Here is a 21,575-nt window from a genome sequence, read left to right as displayed (position 1 = left end):
TTTGACTTGCTCCTAACACTAAGTAAACTTAGATGGTTTGTGACATTCTCTTAGATGTGTGTGAATCAAACCAGATTCAGAGTCGTGTTGTTTCTGTGGTTTTCCCACGTCTGTCACCAGTCGGGTTTTTATTGAGCTCTCTCTCGTTCATCATAATTTGAGCTTTCCTGTCAGTCTGGACGTTCTGGCTCCACCTCAGGCCACTTCTCCTTCCTCTAATGGTTCTGACATGAGCTGCTGGAACATGACTGCAAATCCTGTTTGGGATCAGCGTCTTTATGAACCCACTGCTGACTTTTCAGGTTATCGGGACTAAAAATACAACCCCTTCAAGTTAACAAGACCTGCATTATTCAGCACATCTGCAGGGTGATGAAATGTTAAACGAGTCTGCCTGTCGGTGGTGGTGACGTTTGTGAGTCTGCTGTCGGTGTGAAGCAAAAAACTAAACCAGACGGTTCTGTCTGAAGTGACGGTGAAGCTTTGGGTTTGACTCCAGTCAGGATTCATGTCATCTGCAGGAGGGAAGTTCTTCATCCATCATTAGTGAGAGTTGAAAGAAACAGGGCGAGGTGAACGCCCCGCTGACAGATGGAAAATGTGTGCCACAGTCCGAATAAACTCTGACTCAGCAGGAAAACAGACCTCCACACTCCAGTTTGCAGAAGCTGCATGACTTTCAGTGACTCTCCGTGTCTTCAAGATAAACTTGTTGCATCATAAAATCTCAATTTAGCTCGAAAAGACACTTATTATTACAGAAACATGAGCAGATGTATTTTTAGTCCAGCTTACAGCCGCTGAGGCTCCTTTCACTTGTTTTGCTGCTTTTGGATGCAGATAGTATTTAATGTCAGTTTATTTGTGTGAATTATTTTTGGGATAATTTGGTATCTATCTAGTGAGTTTTTTTGGGCTAATTCTGAGTTAAGACAACATTTTAGCAATGTGCTAGCCTTTTTTGGCTTATATGGGATCCTCTGAGGTTTTTTGGGCTAATCCTGAGTTAAGATAGTATTTTAGCACCGTTAGCTTTTTCAGCTAATTTGTCATCCACTGAGGTTTTTTTAAACTAAGTCGGAGTTAAGCTAGTATTTTAACAACATTTTAGTTTTTTTTTTTTTTTAGCTAATTTGGCATCCACTAAAGTATTTTTTAAACTAAGTTAGAGTTGAGCTACAATGTGCTAGCTAGCACATTTAGCAACTTGCTAGCACATTTAGCAATGTGCTAGCTTGTTTTGGCTAATTTGGTATCCAGTAACTAAGTTGGAGTTTAGCTAGTATTTTAGCAATGTGCTAGCTTTTTTTTTTTAGCTAACCTTCAGGTTATTCCTTTGTGATCTGCTTGCTTTTCTATTTTATCTGTTTGTTTCTGTTTTTATAATTATGAGGGGCTTATCTTATTATATTATTGCATGGTTTTTCTTGTATTTTTATTTGTTTTATGTACAGCACTTTGAGCTGTTTTTTAACTGGAAAGGTGCTATATAAATAAAATTAATTTGAATTTGAATTTGAATTTGAAAATTAATTTGAATTAAACATCTACAGGAGTTTTTGTGCTAATTCTGAGTTTAGCTAATATTTTAGCAATGTGTTAGCTTTTGTGGCTAATTTAGCATCTACTGTGGTTTTTGGGGCTGATTCTAAGTTAAGCTAGTATTTTAGCAATATGCTACGTTTTTTGGGCTAATTTTGCACCTACTGGGAATTTTTGGGGATTTTTGGAGTTAATCTACTGTTTTAGCAAGATGCTCACATTTTTGACTAATGTAGCATCTACTGAGGTTTTGGGCTAATTCTGAGTTTATGCCTTCTACACATTTTTTTCGTTTTTTGTAATTTTTCAAGAATTTTTTTAAATACTTTTTGCACTATTTTCAACTAATCCCTTTAGCAATTACATTAAATTTCTTCAGCAACTTAAGCAACAGCTTCAGCAGCTTCAGCGTCCAAATTCAGCATAAAGTATTCACACTAGCATTATCAGGTAATGCAACTTTTCTAGTAAATTTTGTTTGGTGAAAATCCAAAGGACCTTTGTTTGACATTATTTTTTTTTATTTTTTATTAATTGATGATGTTATGTATGTATTATGACCTGATTGCTTGAAATAAACCATTTCATTCACATTATTTTCTTTATTTAAACGTACATGGGTTCGGACTATGCTTAACCCTTAACACTGGAGCTCCAGTGTTTATGTTCTTTGGTTTACTGTAACACGATCTACTTAATTCCAGTAGATTCTGAAGGAGAAAGCGGTTGAAATGTTACAGTATGTCAAAGATTTTGAGCACCGGCGATGGCTCGGGTGTTAAAGGGTTAAATCTGTCTCTAAACTGCTTTAGTTCTTCTATATAAGTGCTCTTTGTTTGGTGTTTTGACTGTTATTCTGGATGAAGTGACCTGCTGGGAGCATCTCTGTTCATGTAGGCCTCCTGCCGTCGCCGCTGCAGGTCAACCTTGTGTTGATGGCGCTGCCTGCACTTATCTCTGCAGTGCTCGGTCCTCCTCCCTATGAGAACGACCCTGAAGTTCAGGCTGGCTTTTACTCATTCACAGCACACGCCCAGCACCTCCCACTTCGTCTTGTCCTCCAAGGTCTTGTCACGAGCAAGGGCGGAGTGGGCAGCTTCGTCATGCTGGGGCTCAGACTTGTGTTTGGGAAGCAGACTCTCACTTCCAGCCTGGTTGGTTTTCCTCTGTTACCCACAAAGCAGTGGAAATGTCAGAGACGCAACTCAAGGTCAAATCTCACAGTCTGCAACACAAACAGCTAAAGTACAGCAGTGTGTGTGTGTGACACTGTTATGTAACCGAATGTTTTAACCTGCAGGACTGACATAGTGAAGAAAAATATTTCATTTTTTTACATTTGTACTTAAAATGCAAATGAATCTTAATTTTCTTCATAAATGTCCTCTATCATGAGAAACATGCTATAATGTTAACACACTTTTAATCAGAGTGTGTCTTTAAATCTCCTTTTTGGAGGGTGTGGTTGGTGCTCTGCAGGTAAATGCTCCTCTGTTGGGTCGGTGGTCCTGCAGGACAGAGATCTGTGCTGGACCAGGCTCTCTAGGGTGTCTGTGTGATGCTTGTGGGCCCCGACCTGCAGAGCTCCTGCTGCTTGTCCTGGCAGCTTCATGTAGGAACAAGCGCCCCATGTTCTCGCTGAGCCTCTGCCTGCTGACGGGTGTTTCCCCTCTGCGTCTCAGGTGTGGGCACTGGGCGCTTGCCAGACCGGGTGAAGAGATCGCGCTGAGGACACAACACCGCTGCTGAGGGGGGTGGGGCCTCTGTGCAGGTGAGAGCAACTTCAGGTGTGATCCTGCGGGCTTTTGGATTCCTCTGATGCTGAAACAGTTCTTGAAAAGATGTAAATGCAAGTGGACTGATGTTAAGATGTTTACATGAAGATGCATTCTAACATTTAATTATACAGTAAAATTTAGATTTTAGAAATCAATTTATCAAAGAATTATTCAAACAGTTCATACGTTTTCTGTTTCCTGTTATAGCTCAACTTACATCTCATATCTTCACAGTCACTGTAATAGTGTAGTTTAAACAGAAATCCAATTAAGTTTGTGGGCTTTGAAGGGACTGACATTGATTTGGTTTATTTCAAGCAATGTAATCAATAAAAATGAATAAAAAAAACCAAAACACAAATGTATCAAATCTATTTGAGACAGTCATTTATAAATTGATTAGAAAATAAAATAAGAAGATGATGCTAGTGACAATGATCCAGTTCCTAGTGGTTATTATCAAAACATGTTATTACACCATTGCAGAAATCATTATTGCACACATCATGGTAGAGTATTTATTGATTATCATCAATTGATATTAATCCAGTTTATCCCTGATAATCGTCGTGAATTTTTGTTATTGTTACACTACTACAGAAATCGTTATTACGCATCAGACGTCATGTAATTAAAACAATTCTTATTTTGATTATTATCAGACTGTTTTACATGATCAAATCCTCTCATCTCCATACTGTGAAACTAAAGTTAGTCATTTCTGAAATGGATTTTAGCTTTCTAAATTTGAAAAATTCCTTTTTTATAGAACAATCTGGCAAATTTGTTTCCCATCAAAACATTGTCTCAGCTGTCAGAGCGTCTGCAGAGTTCAGTCTGTTTTTAGGAACGTGTTGTAGTGCAGATGGACTCAAACTCCTCCTGTTTCCAGGTTCACACGGCCTTCAGCAGGGTGGAGCTTCCTGACCCATGGAGAATTACTTCCAGGCCGAGGCCTTTAACCTGGACAAGGTGCTGGACGAGTTTGAGCAGAACGAAGGTGAGCCCTCAGCTGTAGAAGTGGACTGAGAAGGTTTATGTGACGAAGGAAGAGGCTGAACTCTGATACGTCACGCTGGCAGCCTCCACCCATCAGGTTGGAGTATTATTTACATCAGGTGATTGAGGGCAGGCGGACGGGGAATGAGACTAATTGGATTTTTCGTAGCCTCTGGGATTTTCTAAAACGGTGGAACTGGTGTGAGAGGAGCGGAGCGGCCTTGTTTTTACTCACGCTTGAAGACCAGAATAAAGGAGAACAGCTTCTGAGCCTTTTTCAGTTTAGTTGTCAAAAGTATTTGCGGATCCTCCTTTACATTCACATGAAGTGAAATGACCCTCTACTTAAATTCTAAACAGATTTAGGAGTGTTGATATTTGACCCTTTCTCTGGGCCCGACTGGGTCAAAGGTGAGGACTGGTGGGGCCAGTCAAGTCCTCCAAACTGGTTTGTTTTTGTGTCTGAGGGTTGTGTGCTGCTGAGAGATCATCCCCAAACTCCCCCAGAAAATCAGTCTACTGAAGCATTCTGTTCCTTTTTCCTGAAAGCTAACACCTTGCTCCTGAAATGTTCTCCAGGAACCTCCAAATCCAGATGTATCCATCAGATTTCCTGAGATAACAGTTACTTTGCAGTACCAGCTGCAGAATGGCTCCAGCTCATCTGCTGAAGTTCTGAGGTCTGTAGAGGTGAACTCTGCATCCGGTGGCTTTGCTCCGTCAGGTTTATGTGCCCTTCCACTTTCTGGCCGAGATGCCGTCATTCCCGATCACTTTGACTTTGGTAAAAGCTCGCTGATTGATGGAGCATTCAGCGGCTCAAAGTTTTTTCAAAATTCACTAATGAAACCAAAATACAGGTTTCTAAAAGGAAGTTTTGAAACGATTATGGGATGGCCAAATTTTGGCCAAATATGGAAAAAGAAAAACTTTGTTTTGGTGATCTTCATGAGATTTCACACACACACCACCAGGTTAAGTCTATAACCACCACCAAGGTTTTGTCGACCTTTGACCTTGGGAAGAGCCCACCGTCTTGAGTTAAAAAATAAGTCTAGTAAATTTAGTACCTTCTACATATTTTAAATCTGATGGATTTCAGTCTCTTGGCTCCTTACTCCTCCAGCATCACTGGAAGCTACTTGGAAAAAAAAATTGAAATGAAAAACTGGTAGATTTTGAACAACGTTAGTGGAGTAAGGTTCACAAATGTGGCTTTCCTGTCTTGCTCTCAGTTTTTACCGGATTCATGTGAAAATTAAATACACAGATCCCTGGCTCAAGGAATGTTGGCATGGTGAAATAAAAACTTCTGTTTCTGAGGAAATCCAAAAATGTACTTTTGCAGATTCTTTTAAAAAAGACGTAAACCTTTTCGTCACCCCAGGTGGCCGAAAATGAAATGGTTACCATGGAGATAAAACTAGGGCTGGGTTAATAAAAGTGATTATGGTTTGAATTGATTAATAAGGTTAATAAATCAATAATGGATTCATAAAAATAGAGATCGATTTTCTACATAAAGCTCAAGTCCACTAGCTTGATGCTAACGTTAAATGGAATTTCCCATAGGTCGGCTAATGCTAATGCTAACACTATGTCGAATGAGCCTCCTTTATAAACTCACAGGTATGAATTTTCTAAGCTATTTAAGGAAATATTTTTAAAGTAACCATTTGTGTCCAAACTGAAATGCCTTTCAGGAGAAGCAGAACAATGTTTACAACGTTAATGATCTAAACATTTTTTTGTTAGAACTTCTCCTTTAGAGAATCTATCTGTACTATTAACAATCTCATTATTTCACTAATCAATTTACAGTATGTGAACTGTGTCAGATTAAAATAAATATATTCAAAGCATATAGTATATAATTAATGTACTTCTAAACAAATGTGTCTAAATGTGTAAACTGTGCAAACTCAAAATTGAATTGAATTGAGTGGATCGAAAGAATCGGAAATTAAAAGAAAGAAAAATGGAATCGAATCAATTCAGGAAATTTTTATCGATACCCAGCTCTAGATAAAACCATCAGAAAAGCCGTCATTTTGAAAAAAGTGTGTTTTTTATTTTTTAAATGAACCTGTCATATACAACTGGGGTGTCAGTAGGACATGTAAGTGCCAATCAGCCAGTGAGGGTGTGGTCAGGAGGGGTCTGTGAGGGCGAGCCATGCAAACTTCTGCTACCACTTTCCTACGAAACGACTCCAGAATCCAGAAAGATGTGGTCTTACTGCTGCCAGAGATCCAGCCTGGCCAGATTAACTCAGTGCAGCACACTCAGACAGCTTAGCATGAATTCCAGCGGAGGGAGGAGTTCGAGAGAGCTCTTTCAAAAGAAGAATGTTGTTTTCTTCTGCAGCAGCACCCATGCATCAGCTGCTCTTTTGGACCGGTCTTTCCTTTTGGGGGGTGATCGGTTGTTTGGCCCACTTTGTCAGGATTTCTAGGCTCTAATGTCCCTCTCCATGCCAGCCTCATTTCCCAGTTTGTTTCCTTGTTGGTCGGTGCTGCTTATAGCGTCAATCCTTCTCTTGGCGTCTTGTCCTGTTGTTTTAATGGAGAGGTTTTTGTGATGCCACTTCTTCTTATTCTGCTCTTCGCTTTCTTCAATACATTAAATCCAGTATAAACTTAGAAAACGGTGTATTCATGTTGTTTATGCAAAATAAATGGATTTATTAGTTACAGTAAGAACTTTTTCTAATCAAAAGCTGCTGCTTTGTATTCTGTGTTGAACAAAAGAAAAAATATAAAAACAACCTAGCATCTCTCAAAATGTGATACATATATCTATCTATCTATATATATATATATATATATATATATGTATTTACATTTGACAAAAGCTCAAATAACTTTCCTTGTTCTTTTTCCCCTCTTTGTCCTCAGTAGTCTTACACTGCTGGGTTTTGTTATTTTAGTTTGGGGTTGGATCTTGGTAGTCTTAGCTTTCTGGCTTTGTTTATTTGTTTTCTTTAGGTAGTTTTGGTTATGCAGCCATTAGCAGGAGCTGCTGACTCTGACGGTCGACTTGACTGGGTCAGCAGTCTCCATGACTTATTTTATGTTTGGTGAAGGAGCCACCATGGAGAGATAAAAGAGAACATGTGGATCTGGAGCTGCAGGTTGCAGACCTCTAGTGTGGCCATTAGTGCTCCGATGTCTTTTCAGTTTGGCTTCATAAAACTGGGTTCTGGATTTAAAAGTATTACTGCTAAACGCTGGTGTGTAAATATGAGTTTTCCCTGTAGATGTATTTCTAAGCTCCATGTGCTCCTGACGCTGTTTTTACTTCTGGATTCTCTGCAGATGAAACAGACACTTTCTCAGATGCCAAGTGGACTCAGATCCTGGCCCCGCCGGCCCACATGCTGTCTTTGAACCCGGCCTTGACCCACACCGACCTCAGCCCCCGTGAGAGCTCCCATCTCTTCAAGGGCCTCCCCGACTCCTCCTCCAGCGCCTCTCCAGGCACCGACCCCAAACCTCCGTCCTGGGCAGAGGAGAGGCCGGCAGATGTCCACAGCCCGCCCCTCCCTCAGCCCAACATCGGCAAGCTGGTGGGCGCCGACGACCACTCGCCGCCCCCAGTGACAGCTTGTTGCACAGTGGAGAACGGCTGCTCGGGTAGCCCCCAGCTGGACGAGCGCACCTCTGCCTCTGACCCAGAACTCAGAGACACAGCCGCCTCAGTGGGAGCAGCCGGCTCCTCCCACTTCACCTTTGAGGTGGGATCAGGTCAAGAACGTTCCTCCGCTGTGAGTCTTCATCCAGATGCCGGAACACAGAACGGGGAGCATGTTGAAGGTCCAGACCTTCATCCAGAAACAGTTCTGTCAGCAGAGGAGGCGGCAGAACGCTTGAATGGAAGTGAAGCTCCTCAGTCTGTGTGTGAGCAGGAGGAGAATGGTGTCTCTCCTCCTGATGAGGTGGGAGAGGAGAAGAAAGAAAGGAAACATACTCCAGAAGGACCGCTCTTCAGAATAACCGACCTTCAGAATGGACTAGAACAAAAGATGGACAGCTGCTCCACGTTCCATAAAACAGACGACGGGGATGAGGAGGAGGAGTTCTCTCCTTCTCCTGTCTCCTCTAAGGAGGACTCTGTTACCGAGGAGAAAGAAATGGAGGAGAGCAAGCAGGAGGCGGGTGATGCCGGCGCCGTGGGGCCGGGCATCCTCCACACCAAACTCGGCAACAACCGCCTTCAACCAGTCAGTGTTCCCTACGGAGGAGCGCGGCCGAAGCAGCCGGTCAGCCTCAAGCTCCAAATCCCACAGCCGCTGCCGGGCCAGAACCAGCCGGGCCAGCCCGCAGCCGGCAAGAACAAGAACCTGGACAGCCAGGGTCGCAGAGGCGCTCCATCAGATCCATCGCCCGCCACGGCTGACCAGAGCTCGATCAGCGTAAACGGAGAGGGCGAAGCCTCCTCTCTGTCAGCCAGACCTCCAGAGAGCCCCGACAACGACCTGCAGGCCGGCCAGCAGGGCGGCCTGAGCAGGAAGGCTGCCAGCGCCCTGGGAGATGTCGCCCCTGTGTGGGTGCCTGACTCCCAGGCTCCTGTCTGCATGAAGTGTGACGTCAAGTTCACCTTCACCAAGAGGAGGCACCACTGCAGGGCCTGCGGCAAGGTCAGTGCTGAACCACAGCTGCTGTCATCAGAACCAGGGAGAACTGCAGATGTTCTTCAAGGACATCTCCGTTTGACTTTCACTTTCTGCCGTTTTACATCAACAAACATTTAGTTCTAGAGGAAAATTCCTACTTGATGAGTAGTGCTGCCACAAACGATTATTTTAATAGTCGACTAATCACTGATTATTTTTCCAATTAGTCGACCAATCTGGTCATGCGCAAAGAGGATGTAAAACACATCTTAACCATCATTAGCTTTAAACCAACTAAAAATAAAGTCAATGAAGATGATAGTTTGTTAAACTTTTCATGAATCGTGCAGCCTCTGTCCTTCATTAGTTTATGGGATTAAAACAAGATTAAACTAGAAAAGTTGCATTACCTGTGACTGAAGTAGTCGTTGAAGATGCTGAAACTTTTTGCTGAAAATGGTGAAGAAATTTACTTTCATTGCTGCAGGGGTTTACTGAAAATACAAAAGCTATTTGCAAAATGTTACATTTTCTAAAAGATTGGAAATTTCGTTACAGAAGTTGACTTAAATTTCTTAAAAATTTGTAGTAAAATTGCTTAAAAATCCTTAATAGATGCCAATTTTGCACAAATATTTAGTGTCTTGCTTAAATATGAACAAAATCCAAATTAGCCCAACAATGTCAGATTAACCAAAAAAGTTAGCTTGTGGCTTAAATACTAGCTAAACTCCAAAATAGCTTAAAATTCCTCAGTAAACTAAATTAGTCAAAATGTTATCCTGCTGCTAAAATAGAAAACTGGACACTAAATTAGCCTCTAAAACCTCAGTAGATAACAAATTAGCTAAAACGTTAGCATGTCGCTGAAATATTAGCCTAACTCCAAACTAGTATAAAAACTTTAGTAGATGCCAAATTAGCCAAAAAAAGCTAGCACATTGCTTAAATACTAGCTAAACTCCAAAATAGCCTGAAATTCTTCAGTAAATGAAATTATTCAAAAACATTAGCATGTCGCTAAAATATTAGCTAAACTCAAAACTACTATAGTATATTACAACATAGCCCATGAATATATTTAAATGCTTGTTGCTAATCTACTTAATTGTGAATTCTTACTAAGTATTCATACAATTAAATGAGTTCAGCATCTGAAATAAGGAATTATTTTTCACTAAAGATAAAGTTTTGGTCTCACTGACTCAAATATAAAAAAAGTGCATTTTGTGGTGCTTAACGCCTATAACTTTGTTTAACTTTACTACATTCTGACTCCATATAATATAAAATAACAACTAATTGAGTATTAAATTAGTGGTAGACTATTTTAATAGTTGATTAGTCGACTAATCGTGGCAGCCCTGTTGATAAGTCCATAAGGATGAGGTGGTGGTTCTGAGGCTTTAGTTGACCGGGTAAATGGAAGGCTGCGCCGTGACGGAGTGTTTGTGTGCAGATAGACTCCAGTGTGCAGGTAGATTTATGGCCGCCCACACGTGTGGCAGCGCCTCGGCACAATGCTTGTAGTGGAGGACGGTGTTGCTGACACGGCAGCGAGAAACGCTGGGCTGTTACTTAATTTCCCATGGTGCTAAACAAACACGCTGCTGCTGCTGGAGCCCGGAGACGCTGGTTCTGCAGGGATCCGGACTCCACAGCGGATGACGTGAGGCTGAAAACTACAACCTCCAGGACATATTGATGCTAATCCTGAAGGAACACATTTGCATCTTTCATCTTTTCAGTGGCATTAAAACATTTCCTCATGGTTTGCATGAGTCTGAAGGACGTGTGTTTGTCTGAAGGTGTTCTGTGCAGCCTGCTGCAGTCTGAAGTGTAAGCTGGCATACATGGACCGGAAGGAGGCTCGGGTTTGTGTCACCTGTCATTCCACACTGACGAGCGGTGAGTACCGTACACAGAAACTGACTGTTTTTGAGTCATTTGTTGATCTGGGAAACTGGCAATGTTGAAACCTCATCCAGACAGTCCTTAGAGTGAAGAAATCACCACAAATTTGTTTTACTAGAGTGGATGTGATTGTTTGTTCCACTGTTTTTGCAGATAAAAAGCTTTTTTTTATTGAGATAAAACCATATATATGTATCTCTAAACATAGTTTTAACTTTAAAGTGTTCCAACAGGTTAAATATTCTTATAATTCATTTTATCAAGATTAGAAAAAGTCTCTAAATTCATTATTTTTTACACTGATATCAAACTAACAATCAGATGTTTTAAAGGAGTTTGAATTAAAGTATTTGATAAAAAAAATGAAAAAAGTAAATTGAATTGTAGACCATAAAGAAGCTTTGAGGAACTGATGTTTATGTGCATTCTGTCAAAAGACAAACAGTTTATTCTCACTTTATGGAATTCAATCAGACTTAAATTTTCTTTTACATCAGTTTGGATCAAGGAAGTTATTTTTATTTTCTATGTTTTAATGAGAAAGACTCAGTCGTTCAGATTGTGGGGTTGTGTATCTCTCCCTCTCACTTGATTCTATTTCTAAACATGCTCATATGACATTTAAAGCTATAAAGCAAAATGTCTTTTATTTAGTGCTGTCAGTCGATTAAAAATAAACTTTTGAATTGTGATTCATTACAATTAATCTCAATGTTTTACTAGGTACATTTTATACAACAAAATGCAGCTTTTGAACAAAAAAAGACCAGAAAAGAAACAATCTCCCTCCTTTTTATTGTCTGAAATTTTTAAATGTATAAAGAATATAACAGATTTAAACACAAAAACATGCATTTTACAGATTTTAGACTATCTTCTTTTTTCTTGAATAAAATGTGTGATTAATTTATTCAGGTTTTGTAAAACTTAGAAAGATTAAAATATATTTCTAAGTACACACTCAAACACATTGGCCTGACATTAATCGTTTATAGAATGAATACTTATGTCATTATAGTTATTAGGAATAGTTTTGGGAACACGTACTGAGCTAAAGCAGTAGAAGTTTGAAATCCTCCCAGATGATGTGAAAACATGTTTTAATGTGTTTATGTTTGTTTTTGTCCCCATCAGTTCAGTCATGGGAGACCCCGACTCCAGCCAGCAACCAGAGCCCGAACCCCAACAACCCGGCAGAGTACTGCTCCACCATCCCCCCCCTGCAGCAGGCCCAGGCCTCGGGGGTGCTCAGCTCCCCCCCTCCCACCGTCATGGTGCCCGTGGGAGTCCTAAAACAGCCCAGCAACGAGGGTACGACCTTAAGCAGAAATAGAATCTGCTTTTAGCTGCAGCAGAGAGCTGCTGGTTCAGGTCCGCCCCGCCCCCGAAGAGGGCCCGTTCTCTAAGGTGGTCTCTGTTGTTTAGGGTCGGGATCACGAGACCAGAGAAGGGTGTGGTTCGCTGATGGGGTCCTGCCCAATGGGGACGCCACAGACTCCTCCAAACCTCCATCCTCAAGCTCCGCCCCCTCCCAGCCACGCATCAGCTCCGCCTTCTCCAATAAGTCCTCCATGTCCGAGTCGTCAGAGGTGAGCTGTGCAGGAGGATGACACGAAGTGAATGTAACGAGTTAATCAAAGGCATTCCTGCAGCTTTAAAGAGTCTGGAACGTCTTCTAATAGGATCAGGCCCTGAAGGAAAGAAACACGCCGAGTTTGCGCTGCAGCAAATGACTAGGCTGAGGGTGGAATTGTGTCTCATCACCTGATCAATAGTTTCTGCTTCAAACATCTCTCTTGTTCGGTTTCTTCACTGCAGACATCAAACATTGAAGCTGTTTTAAAAAGTAGGAATCCTCTTTGCAGTAGCGCTGCTACAAAAGGAGCTCAGTAAACTAAAGAACAGCTGTTTTTTACTGCAAACTGAAACAAAATGACTTAAATAGAATTAATTATTGGAAAAATCTGTCAAAAATACATGATATGTAGTGTAAAGAGTGTGCAGGGATCTGCTAGAGAACATGAGGATCAGCCGTGAGGGACGAGAACAGTCGGTGTTTGAGAAAACAGTCACCACTGGAGTTCTTGCTCCAGTTGAGAAGTCTAAAGCTGCATTCACACCGAATGCGATTCCCGTGGCGGAGGCGGACGGTTTCAATGTTAAATCAATGGAACAGATGAGGCAATCTGAAGTCGATTTGAGCAACGGGCACGAATCAAAAATTTTTATATCTGAAGTTTGACAGATTGCCGGGTCACATCAGCCAATCAGGAACTCAGCTTTGGGCACGTGACGTTTTCAGTGACTGGATCAGCGGGTAGAATATTAATCCAAAGGGAGTGTTTTTGTCCTAAATTTTCATCTATTTAATTTACCCGTTGGAGCCACGGGTTTGCAGAGCTCATCCGGTTACTTTGAGGTTAAGGCAGGATGCACTCTGGACAGATCGTCAGCTTTCGCTCCGGTGGCGGAGCTCACTCGCTCGATTTGCCGGCAGACAGAGAGCTGCTGTGGGGTGCAGAGGCTGCCGACTTGGACCTCATCCAGGCATTAAAAAAAGGAAAAAGGCTTCCTAATTTAATTTTTTCCCCTCTGGTTAATACAAGACAGTCAGCCTTCAAGCTCAGCCACAGAGACACAGAAACACAGTGGAAGTGGCTGTCAGCCAGACACAGCCCCCTGTGCCAGGAAAATCTTTAATGATCACATATCATATAAACTCAAACATTACTGATGTTTTTGTAGAACTCTTCACAATAAATACTAGGGATGTCCCGATCAGGTTTTTTTGGGCCCGATCCAATTCCGAAACAAAAGTCTTTTTACTTTTTGTAGATTTAGTCTTTGCCGTGCAACCTTACTTCAGCTCAGCTTTCTTTGTTAAATCTTCAGATTCATTGGATCTGATTTTCAGAGAAACCTGTCAAGGAGAAGTGGTTAAAAACCTTTTTTGTTTTTTAAAAGCTGACAATAACAAGTTCAGTGGTTGCAACAACACTCTATTTTCTGTTTTAGAAGTGAAACTCTTCATGACTTCCAGATCGAGATGTGCAGTTCCTCTTGTGACCATTGGGGGCTTGAAAAAAATCCCATTCATGCTTATGATAAATAATGTAGATTTACAACAGAAATTAAAGTTTTTTTTTTTTAAGTGGCTCGGATTGTATTCTATTCTGACAAAATGAGCAAGAGCTAAGAAACTTGATTTCAAATCAGCTCAGTACAAACCAAAGGGTCATGTGACCACATCCATTCCTCCCAGTCTAACCTGCAGGGATCCTGCAGGGTTAACTCAACAGTAAAAGTAGCATCTGGTTTCATTTGGATGGATGTTAGTCCAGATCTTTGACTCCAGGCTTTGGACACTTTGTTGTTGTCTAACTCCACCCCCCTCCCTCTGCTACTCAGGCAGCTCAGACCCCCGTGGCCCCGGTGGGCAGCCCCGTGGGCAGCTCTGTCAGCCTGATCCCGGAGGACGGGCTCCCTCCCATCCTCATCTCCACTGGAGTCAAAGGAGGTACGGGAGGCCACATCACAGGTGCTTGCCCTCATCCTCACCGTTCTGCTGCCTCCTCATTGCTGCCGTGTCGGTGCTGGTTCTGCGTTACCGTGTGCTTTGTGTCACCGCTCATGTTCTGACCGCTCATCGCAACCACAGAGAAGACACACGCCGGCGTGCTGCTGACCTTTGGTTTGACCCGACTCCTCTTTGACTCCTCCTCTGCTCCGCCCCGACTCGCCTGCAGATTACGCGGTGGAGGAGAGGCCGTCGGAGATCGTCCTCATGCAGCAGTTGGAGGAGGGCGGTCCTGACCCGCTGGTCTTCGTGCTGAACGCCAACCTCCTCGCCATGGTCAAGCTCGTCAACTGTGAGTGAAACCACTGAATTACACATTAAAGGTGGTCGAAGTCCCACTCCAACTAGATCAGGGGTCTTCAACCTTCAACACTTAAGGATTTTTCTGAACATCGGTAGGATCTCATTAGAAATTCACCTTTTGGGTTGTGGGCGGGACTACTGGTATGGAAGTTGGCCTACAGTAAAATCCCAGCATGTCTTTGTTTCCAGTCTCTCCCCTTAACTTACAGCTCCTCACACCCCAAAGCTAACCTTAGTGTAGAAAAAAAGCTAAAAAGAAGCTATCCGGCCGTACAGTTCTGATCCGGATTCCAGCTCAGACGAGCAAAATGAAGACATTCATGGATCTATTTGTCTGTAAGTGGATGAATAAGAATTGGAGTGGAGCAGAGTAAGAATTGAATATGTTTGGCCTTTGATCTTTAGCAAACACTGAATGAAAACGACGGCTTTATTGCTCAAAATTATTATTTTTTTCATAATTGTTGTATTTTTTGTATATTTTAGCTGAGATCAGCTCCTTTGGAGTATCACACCAGCAGCATATTTGAAGTAAAACACAGGATTTCATTTTATTTTATACTTTTTGTACCAATCCCTTAAATTAAAAAAATTGATTTCTAGCTGGAAGTTTAAAAATCTTTTACAAGTTTGCCGTCAGAGTTTAACATTTTTATAAATGTGTTTGTTCCAAATCTGAGATGTTTTTTTTAACATTCTGAGGATTTCTTCACGAAAAGAGGATTTAATGTATCTTCAGTTCAGAAGTTTATTTTCACACGTCTGGTGGTTTGTAAGCTGACGCTTCTCTGCTGTCCTGACACAGACGTCAACAGGAAGTGCTGGTACATGACCACGAAGGGCATGCACGCCGTCGGCCAGGCGGAGATCGTCGTTCTGATCCAGTGTCTGCCTGATGAGAAGACCATCCCCAAAGACATCTTCACCCACTTCGTGCAGCTCTACCAGGAGGCCCTCAGCGGTGAGAGCAGCAGCAGCTCCACGGGGAGTCTGACTGTGAAGTAGTTCACAGTTGACCCTTTTTCAGGAGGACCGGCTCATTATTTGTCCCGTCAGGTGAAGCCCTCTGGTTCATTGAGGAGCTGCCCTGTTTAAAAACATACAAGAATAATGATGGCCGGAAGCATCCGAGCGGTCCGAGCTCCTCAGAGGCTACAGGTGCCGCCGGCCGGGCTTTATTTGGAAAGTGGGTCACGGTCCTGCCGCTGCGTCTGCCGCAGAAACAGTCCGAACATTAACATCAGGCTGTCAGGTGCTTCCCCTGCAGGCGTGAAACCAAAACACTTGTTTTGTCTCCTTATGCTGCCGAGCAGAACCTCTAATATTAGCTGAGTGACGGCCGGCTCCCCGCGGGCCCTTTCTGTTTCATATTCACACCAAAGCAGTTTTTGGGAAGTGGGTCGTGTGGTGTCTGTCACGTCTCATCAGGCCTCGGGAAGAACAACTGATTCTGAAAGCTCAGGAGCTTGTCAGGACAGTACAGCTCCGGTCAGAGCCTGATGGAGGCCTTCAGTAACCCTCTGGAACCGACGGACGCTCTCAGGCGTCCTGCTGTGCAGCTGTGAGATCAGCGTGATGAAACTTTAACTTTTTATATCATCTGTTACTGATATATAACATGGTATTTATTTGTAGTTTTTGGACAAAAGTGATATTTTAAAAGAAAATAAGGGGGAAGACAAACTTCAATCTGGTGGCTGGAATGCAAGGCAGTACGCCCACGGCAGGGGGCGGAGCTAAATGAAGCTATCTTATATTAGAAATCCAACAGCGAAGAAACCAACCATTATTTTATTTTGGGATGGGGATGAATTTAGTACATGCGGAAATTTTTGTCAGCGAGAGTCCAGCAGAACACCTGAAATCCAGCTGGATCAAACTTCTCCAAAAAAGAGAATTATTTTTCACAATAAGGAACATTCATGGAGAAAAAGGAAAAGCTGAAATAAAATAAAAATAAAACAGAATTCCAGGAAAAAATGTCAAATGAACATCAACATCAGAATGAACATTAGGAGATCAATTCTTATCTTTGGGGCGGCCTGGAAGCTGAAGCCACACAAGAAAGATGACATCATGGAGCTGTGAGGTCAGTGATGAACCTCTATCAGCAGAAACTCTTCATGTATGTGGCCCAAAGGAATCTAAAATCTAAAGATTTTTTTTTTTTCACAAACATGCTAATGAGGTTGTGGACAAATTTTATTCTAGTTGTTTATTTAAAATTCCACCTAAAACGTTCAAACATTTTTGGGGTTTCCACAGCAAAAGGAGTCTTAGGAATTTTCATTTTTGCAGGATTTTATGTCTAGTGTGTGAGAGCAACATGGAAAAATGACAAAATAAAGCTAGAGTCACATATGTACGAATTGATACCAAATAAGCAAATTGAAAATACAGAGATAAATTCAGAAGTTGACAAAGTCTGAGTTTTAAGTTCTAGGTTCCAGAGGGTTAAGGAGTCTGGTTCAGACCTACAGTCTGCTTGAATCATCATTTCATTTCATCACATCACCCTCTTCCTCTCCTCTTCCTCTGAAGGGAACATGCTGAGCCACCTGAGCCACTCCTTCTTCACGCAGAGCTTCTTGGGCAGCAAAGAGCACAGCGGCTTCCTCTACATCAGCCCCTCCTTCCAGTCGCTTCAGGACCTGCTGCTGCCCAACCCGCCCTTCCTCTTCGGCATCCTCATCCAGAAGTGGGAGACGCCGTGGGCCAAGGTCTTCCCCATCCGCCTCATGCTGCGGCTCGGAGCAGAGTACAGATGTGAGTTCAGGTGCATGCTGGGTACGGTGAGGCTGAAGGGTTTCCTGAGTGACCATCAGACGGTTGAGGAAAGCTGACTTTACCACATGAATCAGGACGACAAACCCTCCACCAATCACAGCCGGCCTGCTGCCTCAGCCTCTACCTCCATCCTAAAATCAGTCAGTGCTCCTCACCTCTGAAGCAGATGAGATCAGTTCGAGTGGACACCAGCAGCAGACACTGTTATGGTTCAAAATGGAGATCTTTTTCCCGCTTGTTGGCTGAGATGAGGCTAAAAATAGTGGGTTAAGAGGCTTAGCTCTCTGGATGAAGCAGCAGCTTTATTTTTACTGCTGGATTAGAAGCTGTCCCCCCGACTGCAACCACCAGCGAACATGTTTCCTTCAGTTTCTCTTTAAGTTTGTAACCATCAAAGAAGAAAGACCAAACCAAAGAAAAATAATCCTTAAAGCCTGTTTTACTGCCTGATGGTCTGAATGCATGAACCGATGTTTCCTCTGCAGTTTATCCGTGTCCGCTGTTCAGCGTTCGCTTCAGGAAGCCGCTGTTTGGGGAGACGGGCCACACCATCATGAACCTTCTGGCAGTAAGCACTCTCTGTTCTCCATTCCAATGCTCCCTCAGTCTCAGCGGTTTCTGTGGTGGATCAATCTCTGCTTAAAAATGGGACCTTTTTCTTTTGTGATCTGTTCTCAGGACTTTCGAAATTACCAGTACACCCTCCCGATCGTGAAGGGTCTGGTGGTGGACATGGAAGTGAGGAAGACCACCATCAAGATCCCCAGCAACCGCTACAACGAAGTGAGACGCTCCTGTTCCTTCTCTTTAGAGGTTTAGGGTCGTTTTAACCCTTTGACACCTGAGGCGTCATCTGTGACACTTGAACTTTAAGTCTTTAACTTATTGTAACTTTTCAACCGTTAGCACGATAATTCTTTTATTTTTGGTTCATTCTGTTAAGATAGTATTTTAGCTATGTGCTAGCTTTTTTTATAATTTGCCATAGACTGAGAATTTTTTTTTGTTAGTCTTGAGTTAACCTAATATTTTAACATGCTAGCTTTTTTGGCTAATTTCACATATACTGGGTTTTTTATTGTTAATCCCGAGTTAGGCAAGTATTTTAGAAACATTCTAGTTTTTTGGTTAATTTTGCATGTACTGAAGTTTTTTTGGTTAATCCCAAATTAAGTTAGTATTTTAGCTACATGCTAGCTTTTTTGGCTAATTTCACATACACTGGGGTTTTTTGGTTAATCCCAAGTTAAGATAGTATTTTAGCAACGTTCTAGCTTTTGTGGCTAATTTTGCATGTACTGAGGTTTTTGGTACCAATTCTGAGCTAAACTTTTATTTTAGCAATGTGCTAGCTTTTTTTGGCTAGTTCACCATGTACTGAGGTTTTCTTTCTTGGTTAATCAAAACTTAAGCAAGTATTTTAGTAACGTGCTAGCTTATTTGGCCAATTTGGCACCTACTAAGGATTTTTGTGGATTTTTGGAGTTAAACTAGCATGTTAACAAAATGCCTATTTTTTTTTTTAGCTAACTTAACATTTACTGAGGTTTTGTGCTAATTCTGAGTTCATACACTCTACGTATTTTTTTTCATTTTTTCAAGAACTTTTTTAAACATTTATGCAACTTTTAGTCCTTTAACAACTTTTCAGCATGTCAGCATTTTCACCAAGCAGTTACATTAAATTTCTTCAGCATCTTAAGCCACAGCTTCAGATTCTTCAGCGACCAAATTCAGCAAGAAGTATTCACACTAGCATTATTTTAGGTAATGCAACTTTTCTAGTTAATTTTGTTTGACATTATTTTCTTTATTTAAACGTACATGGGTTTAACCCTTTAACATTGGAGCTCCAGGGTTTATGGTCTTTATTTACTGTGACATGATCAACGTAATTCCAGCAGATTTTGATGTTTTAACAATTAAAATTGCAGTAAATCAAAGTGCATCAACTCTGAAGCTCCGGTGTTATAGGGTTATAAAGTGAATGCAGCATAAAGATTCTTGTAGCCACAACAAGTAAACAAATATGATCACATCCACATGATGTCATTTCAAAAGGGGAAGTAGGATTTCAAAAGCATTCTCAGTCACTTGGATTTCCTTCTAAAAACAGCTTCTGTCTGCATGTCTGCACTCTCACAGAGATGTGAAATGACTCTTCTTACTGTCTTTACTTCGACTGAATACTAAACACATTCTGGCAGATATCTGAGCCTTTGTTTCTTCAATGGTTAAACTTCTTTGGTATTTTCCAAAAAACCCTGATCAGCACTAACAAAAAAAGCTGAATCAGTTTAACTGGCATCATACAAAATGCAAACTAAGGAAATTTGTGCTCAGATTTTACTGTACAGAAATGATCAAATCAGCTGATCTTAAATCTATTGTTTCATCCGCAAAAACATCTCGTTTTCCATAATTAGTTGTTATATACGACCCAGCAGAAATAAAAAGAAAGTTCTGGTTTCACACATTATCTCACTCCTTAAAGACCCACTCCAATGAAGATGGTATCTTGTTCTTGTGTCATTTTTCCGATGATGAAGGACATGGATGTACAGAATTTAGATAAAAATAGAATTTCTGAGTATTTTTTTTATTCAAATGTTGTGAATCAGAACCAAATGGATGATGGGAAATGGGGTGGGCTAGCTATGTCTGCACCAACAGTCCCACCCACACTCAGAGGTGAATTTTTGAGGAACTCCTGCCGCTCTGCAGATATTATGTCCTAGAAAACGACACTTTTTATTTTATTTTATTTTACAAAATCATTATTATTAATCTTTTTAATTCTTGAAGATGTTCTCCACTGTCTTCACCTGTTTCTAAAAAGTAGAAACACCAATGTTGTCAGTTTAAATGTTCCCCAGCTTGGAACAGGCCGCTGGAGCAGTGAGATGGTCAGTTTAACAGCAGACCTCTGTAGACATACAACCAGCAAATCAATTACAGTACAGAGTGATGGAGCTTCTAAAGGACTGTGAAGAACATTTTGTTATTTTCTGGAGTTGAAATGTAATAAAAAATCAACACTTTGGTTGTAGATCTTTTCTTTATTGGTATTTGATCAACCGCCTCCTGGATGAGAGCCAGAGTTTAGGCAGTTGATGCCCGTGCTGATGATGCTGAAACGTGTTGCCGTGGTTACCAGATGATCTCTGTGTGCTCAGACTGTTTCATTGACGGTTTGTTGTGGGAGATTTCAGAGCCGCACTAAAGCATCTCCACAGTCGTGGCGTTGTAGCCGTGAGGTTCTCAGCTCTTTAATGAACCCGTTCTGAAAGGATGCTCCCAGAGAGAGCAGAGCAGGAACGTAATCTTAAAATCCCCCCTCATTTCCACGATGTCCTAATGGCGTCGGTGGAGGAAGAGGCTCCCCCCAGCATCAGCACCACCCTTTCCCGTGGAGGTGGAGCATCCCCGTGTCTCAGGGATCAGCTGAGTGTTAGGCGTGGGCCGTCTGTGTGTGAGAGCGCTGCTGCCTCTGGGGTGTGAATCGACGTGCAGGATGAAGAAAGGAAGCGCTCACGTGGACGGTAGCGGGTGCTGCTGGTTGTAGCGTTTGGCTTCTGGCGTGAACAGATGGGGAAGCAGTAATGTGAATCGGGAAACGTCACTCAACAGCTTGCCGGTGAGCTTTTAGCACAGCAAGTGGTTAAAAACCTCCAGATCTTCAGCTTTATTTCCCATTAGGGACGTAACAACTCAGTCAAGCCACATTCGATTCACGATTTCGATTATTTTTTATTTTTTTTGTCGAGATAATGAATTAAAGACATTTTTTGAACAAGTATGTTTTCTTTTTACCATTTATATCATACTGTCTGTTTTCCTACCAACAGAAAGGATTCAATCAGGGATGTAACGATACAGTTTGTTCTTGGTTCGATACGTACTTTGATATGATTGTCACGGTTTTAAGAAGTAATGAGCAGGAAAAAATAAACTCTGAAATCCTACTGTTCCACTGATGATGGTTCATTTTGCAAATAGAAATAACAAAAATTCTGATTTTTTTCAAGTGCACAGTTCTTGGCTCTTACTGCAGAATCAC

At 41.8% G+C, this 21,575-nt stretch overlaps 1 protein-coding gene across 2 annotated transcripts in view; it reads left to right on the top strand.

Moving 5' to 3' along the window:
- The window catches only part of zfyve9a (zinc finger, FYVE domain containing 9a), a 30,723-nt gene that overhangs the window by 5,603 nt on the left and 3,545 nt on the right, over positions 1-21,575 (top strand). The window contains exons 2-13 of one of the 2 annotated variants that reach the window (XM_024281209.2): positions 3,225-3,313; positions 4,213-4,320; positions 7,637-8,958; positions 10,743-10,842; positions 11,983-12,159; positions 12,274-12,437; positions 14,257-14,386; positions 14,595-14,717; positions 15,534-15,689; positions 17,270-17,494; positions 18,001-18,083; positions 18,194-18,298. In XM_024281209.2, coding sequence (XP_024136977.1) covers positions 4,251-4,320; positions 7,637-8,958; positions 10,743-10,842; positions 11,983-12,159; positions 12,274-12,437; positions 14,257-14,386; positions 14,595-14,717; positions 15,534-15,689; positions 17,270-17,494; positions 18,001-18,083; positions 18,194-18,298 — 2,655 coding nt within the window. In that variant the 5' untranslated portion in view covers positions 3,225-3,313; positions 4,213-4,250. The remainder of the gene's footprint in view (positions 1-3,224; positions 3,314-4,212; positions 4,321-7,636; positions 8,959-10,742; positions 10,843-11,982; positions 12,160-12,273; positions 12,438-14,256; positions 14,387-14,594; positions 14,718-15,533; positions 15,690-17,269; positions 17,495-18,000; positions 18,084-18,193; positions 18,299-21,575) is intronic. The other variant, XM_024281218.2, reaches the window with a different exon arrangement.

The sequence above is a fragment of the Oryzias melastigma genome, linkage group LG17 (genome assembly GCF_002922805.2).
Source record: "Oryzias melastigma strain HK-1 linkage group LG17, ASM292280v2, whole genome shotgun sequence".
Classification (NCBI taxonomy): domain Eukaryota; kingdom Metazoa; phylum Chordata; class Actinopteri; order Beloniformes; family Adrianichthyidae; genus Oryzias; species Oryzias melastigma.
This window is presented reverse-complemented; position numbering and strand designations above follow the sequence as displayed.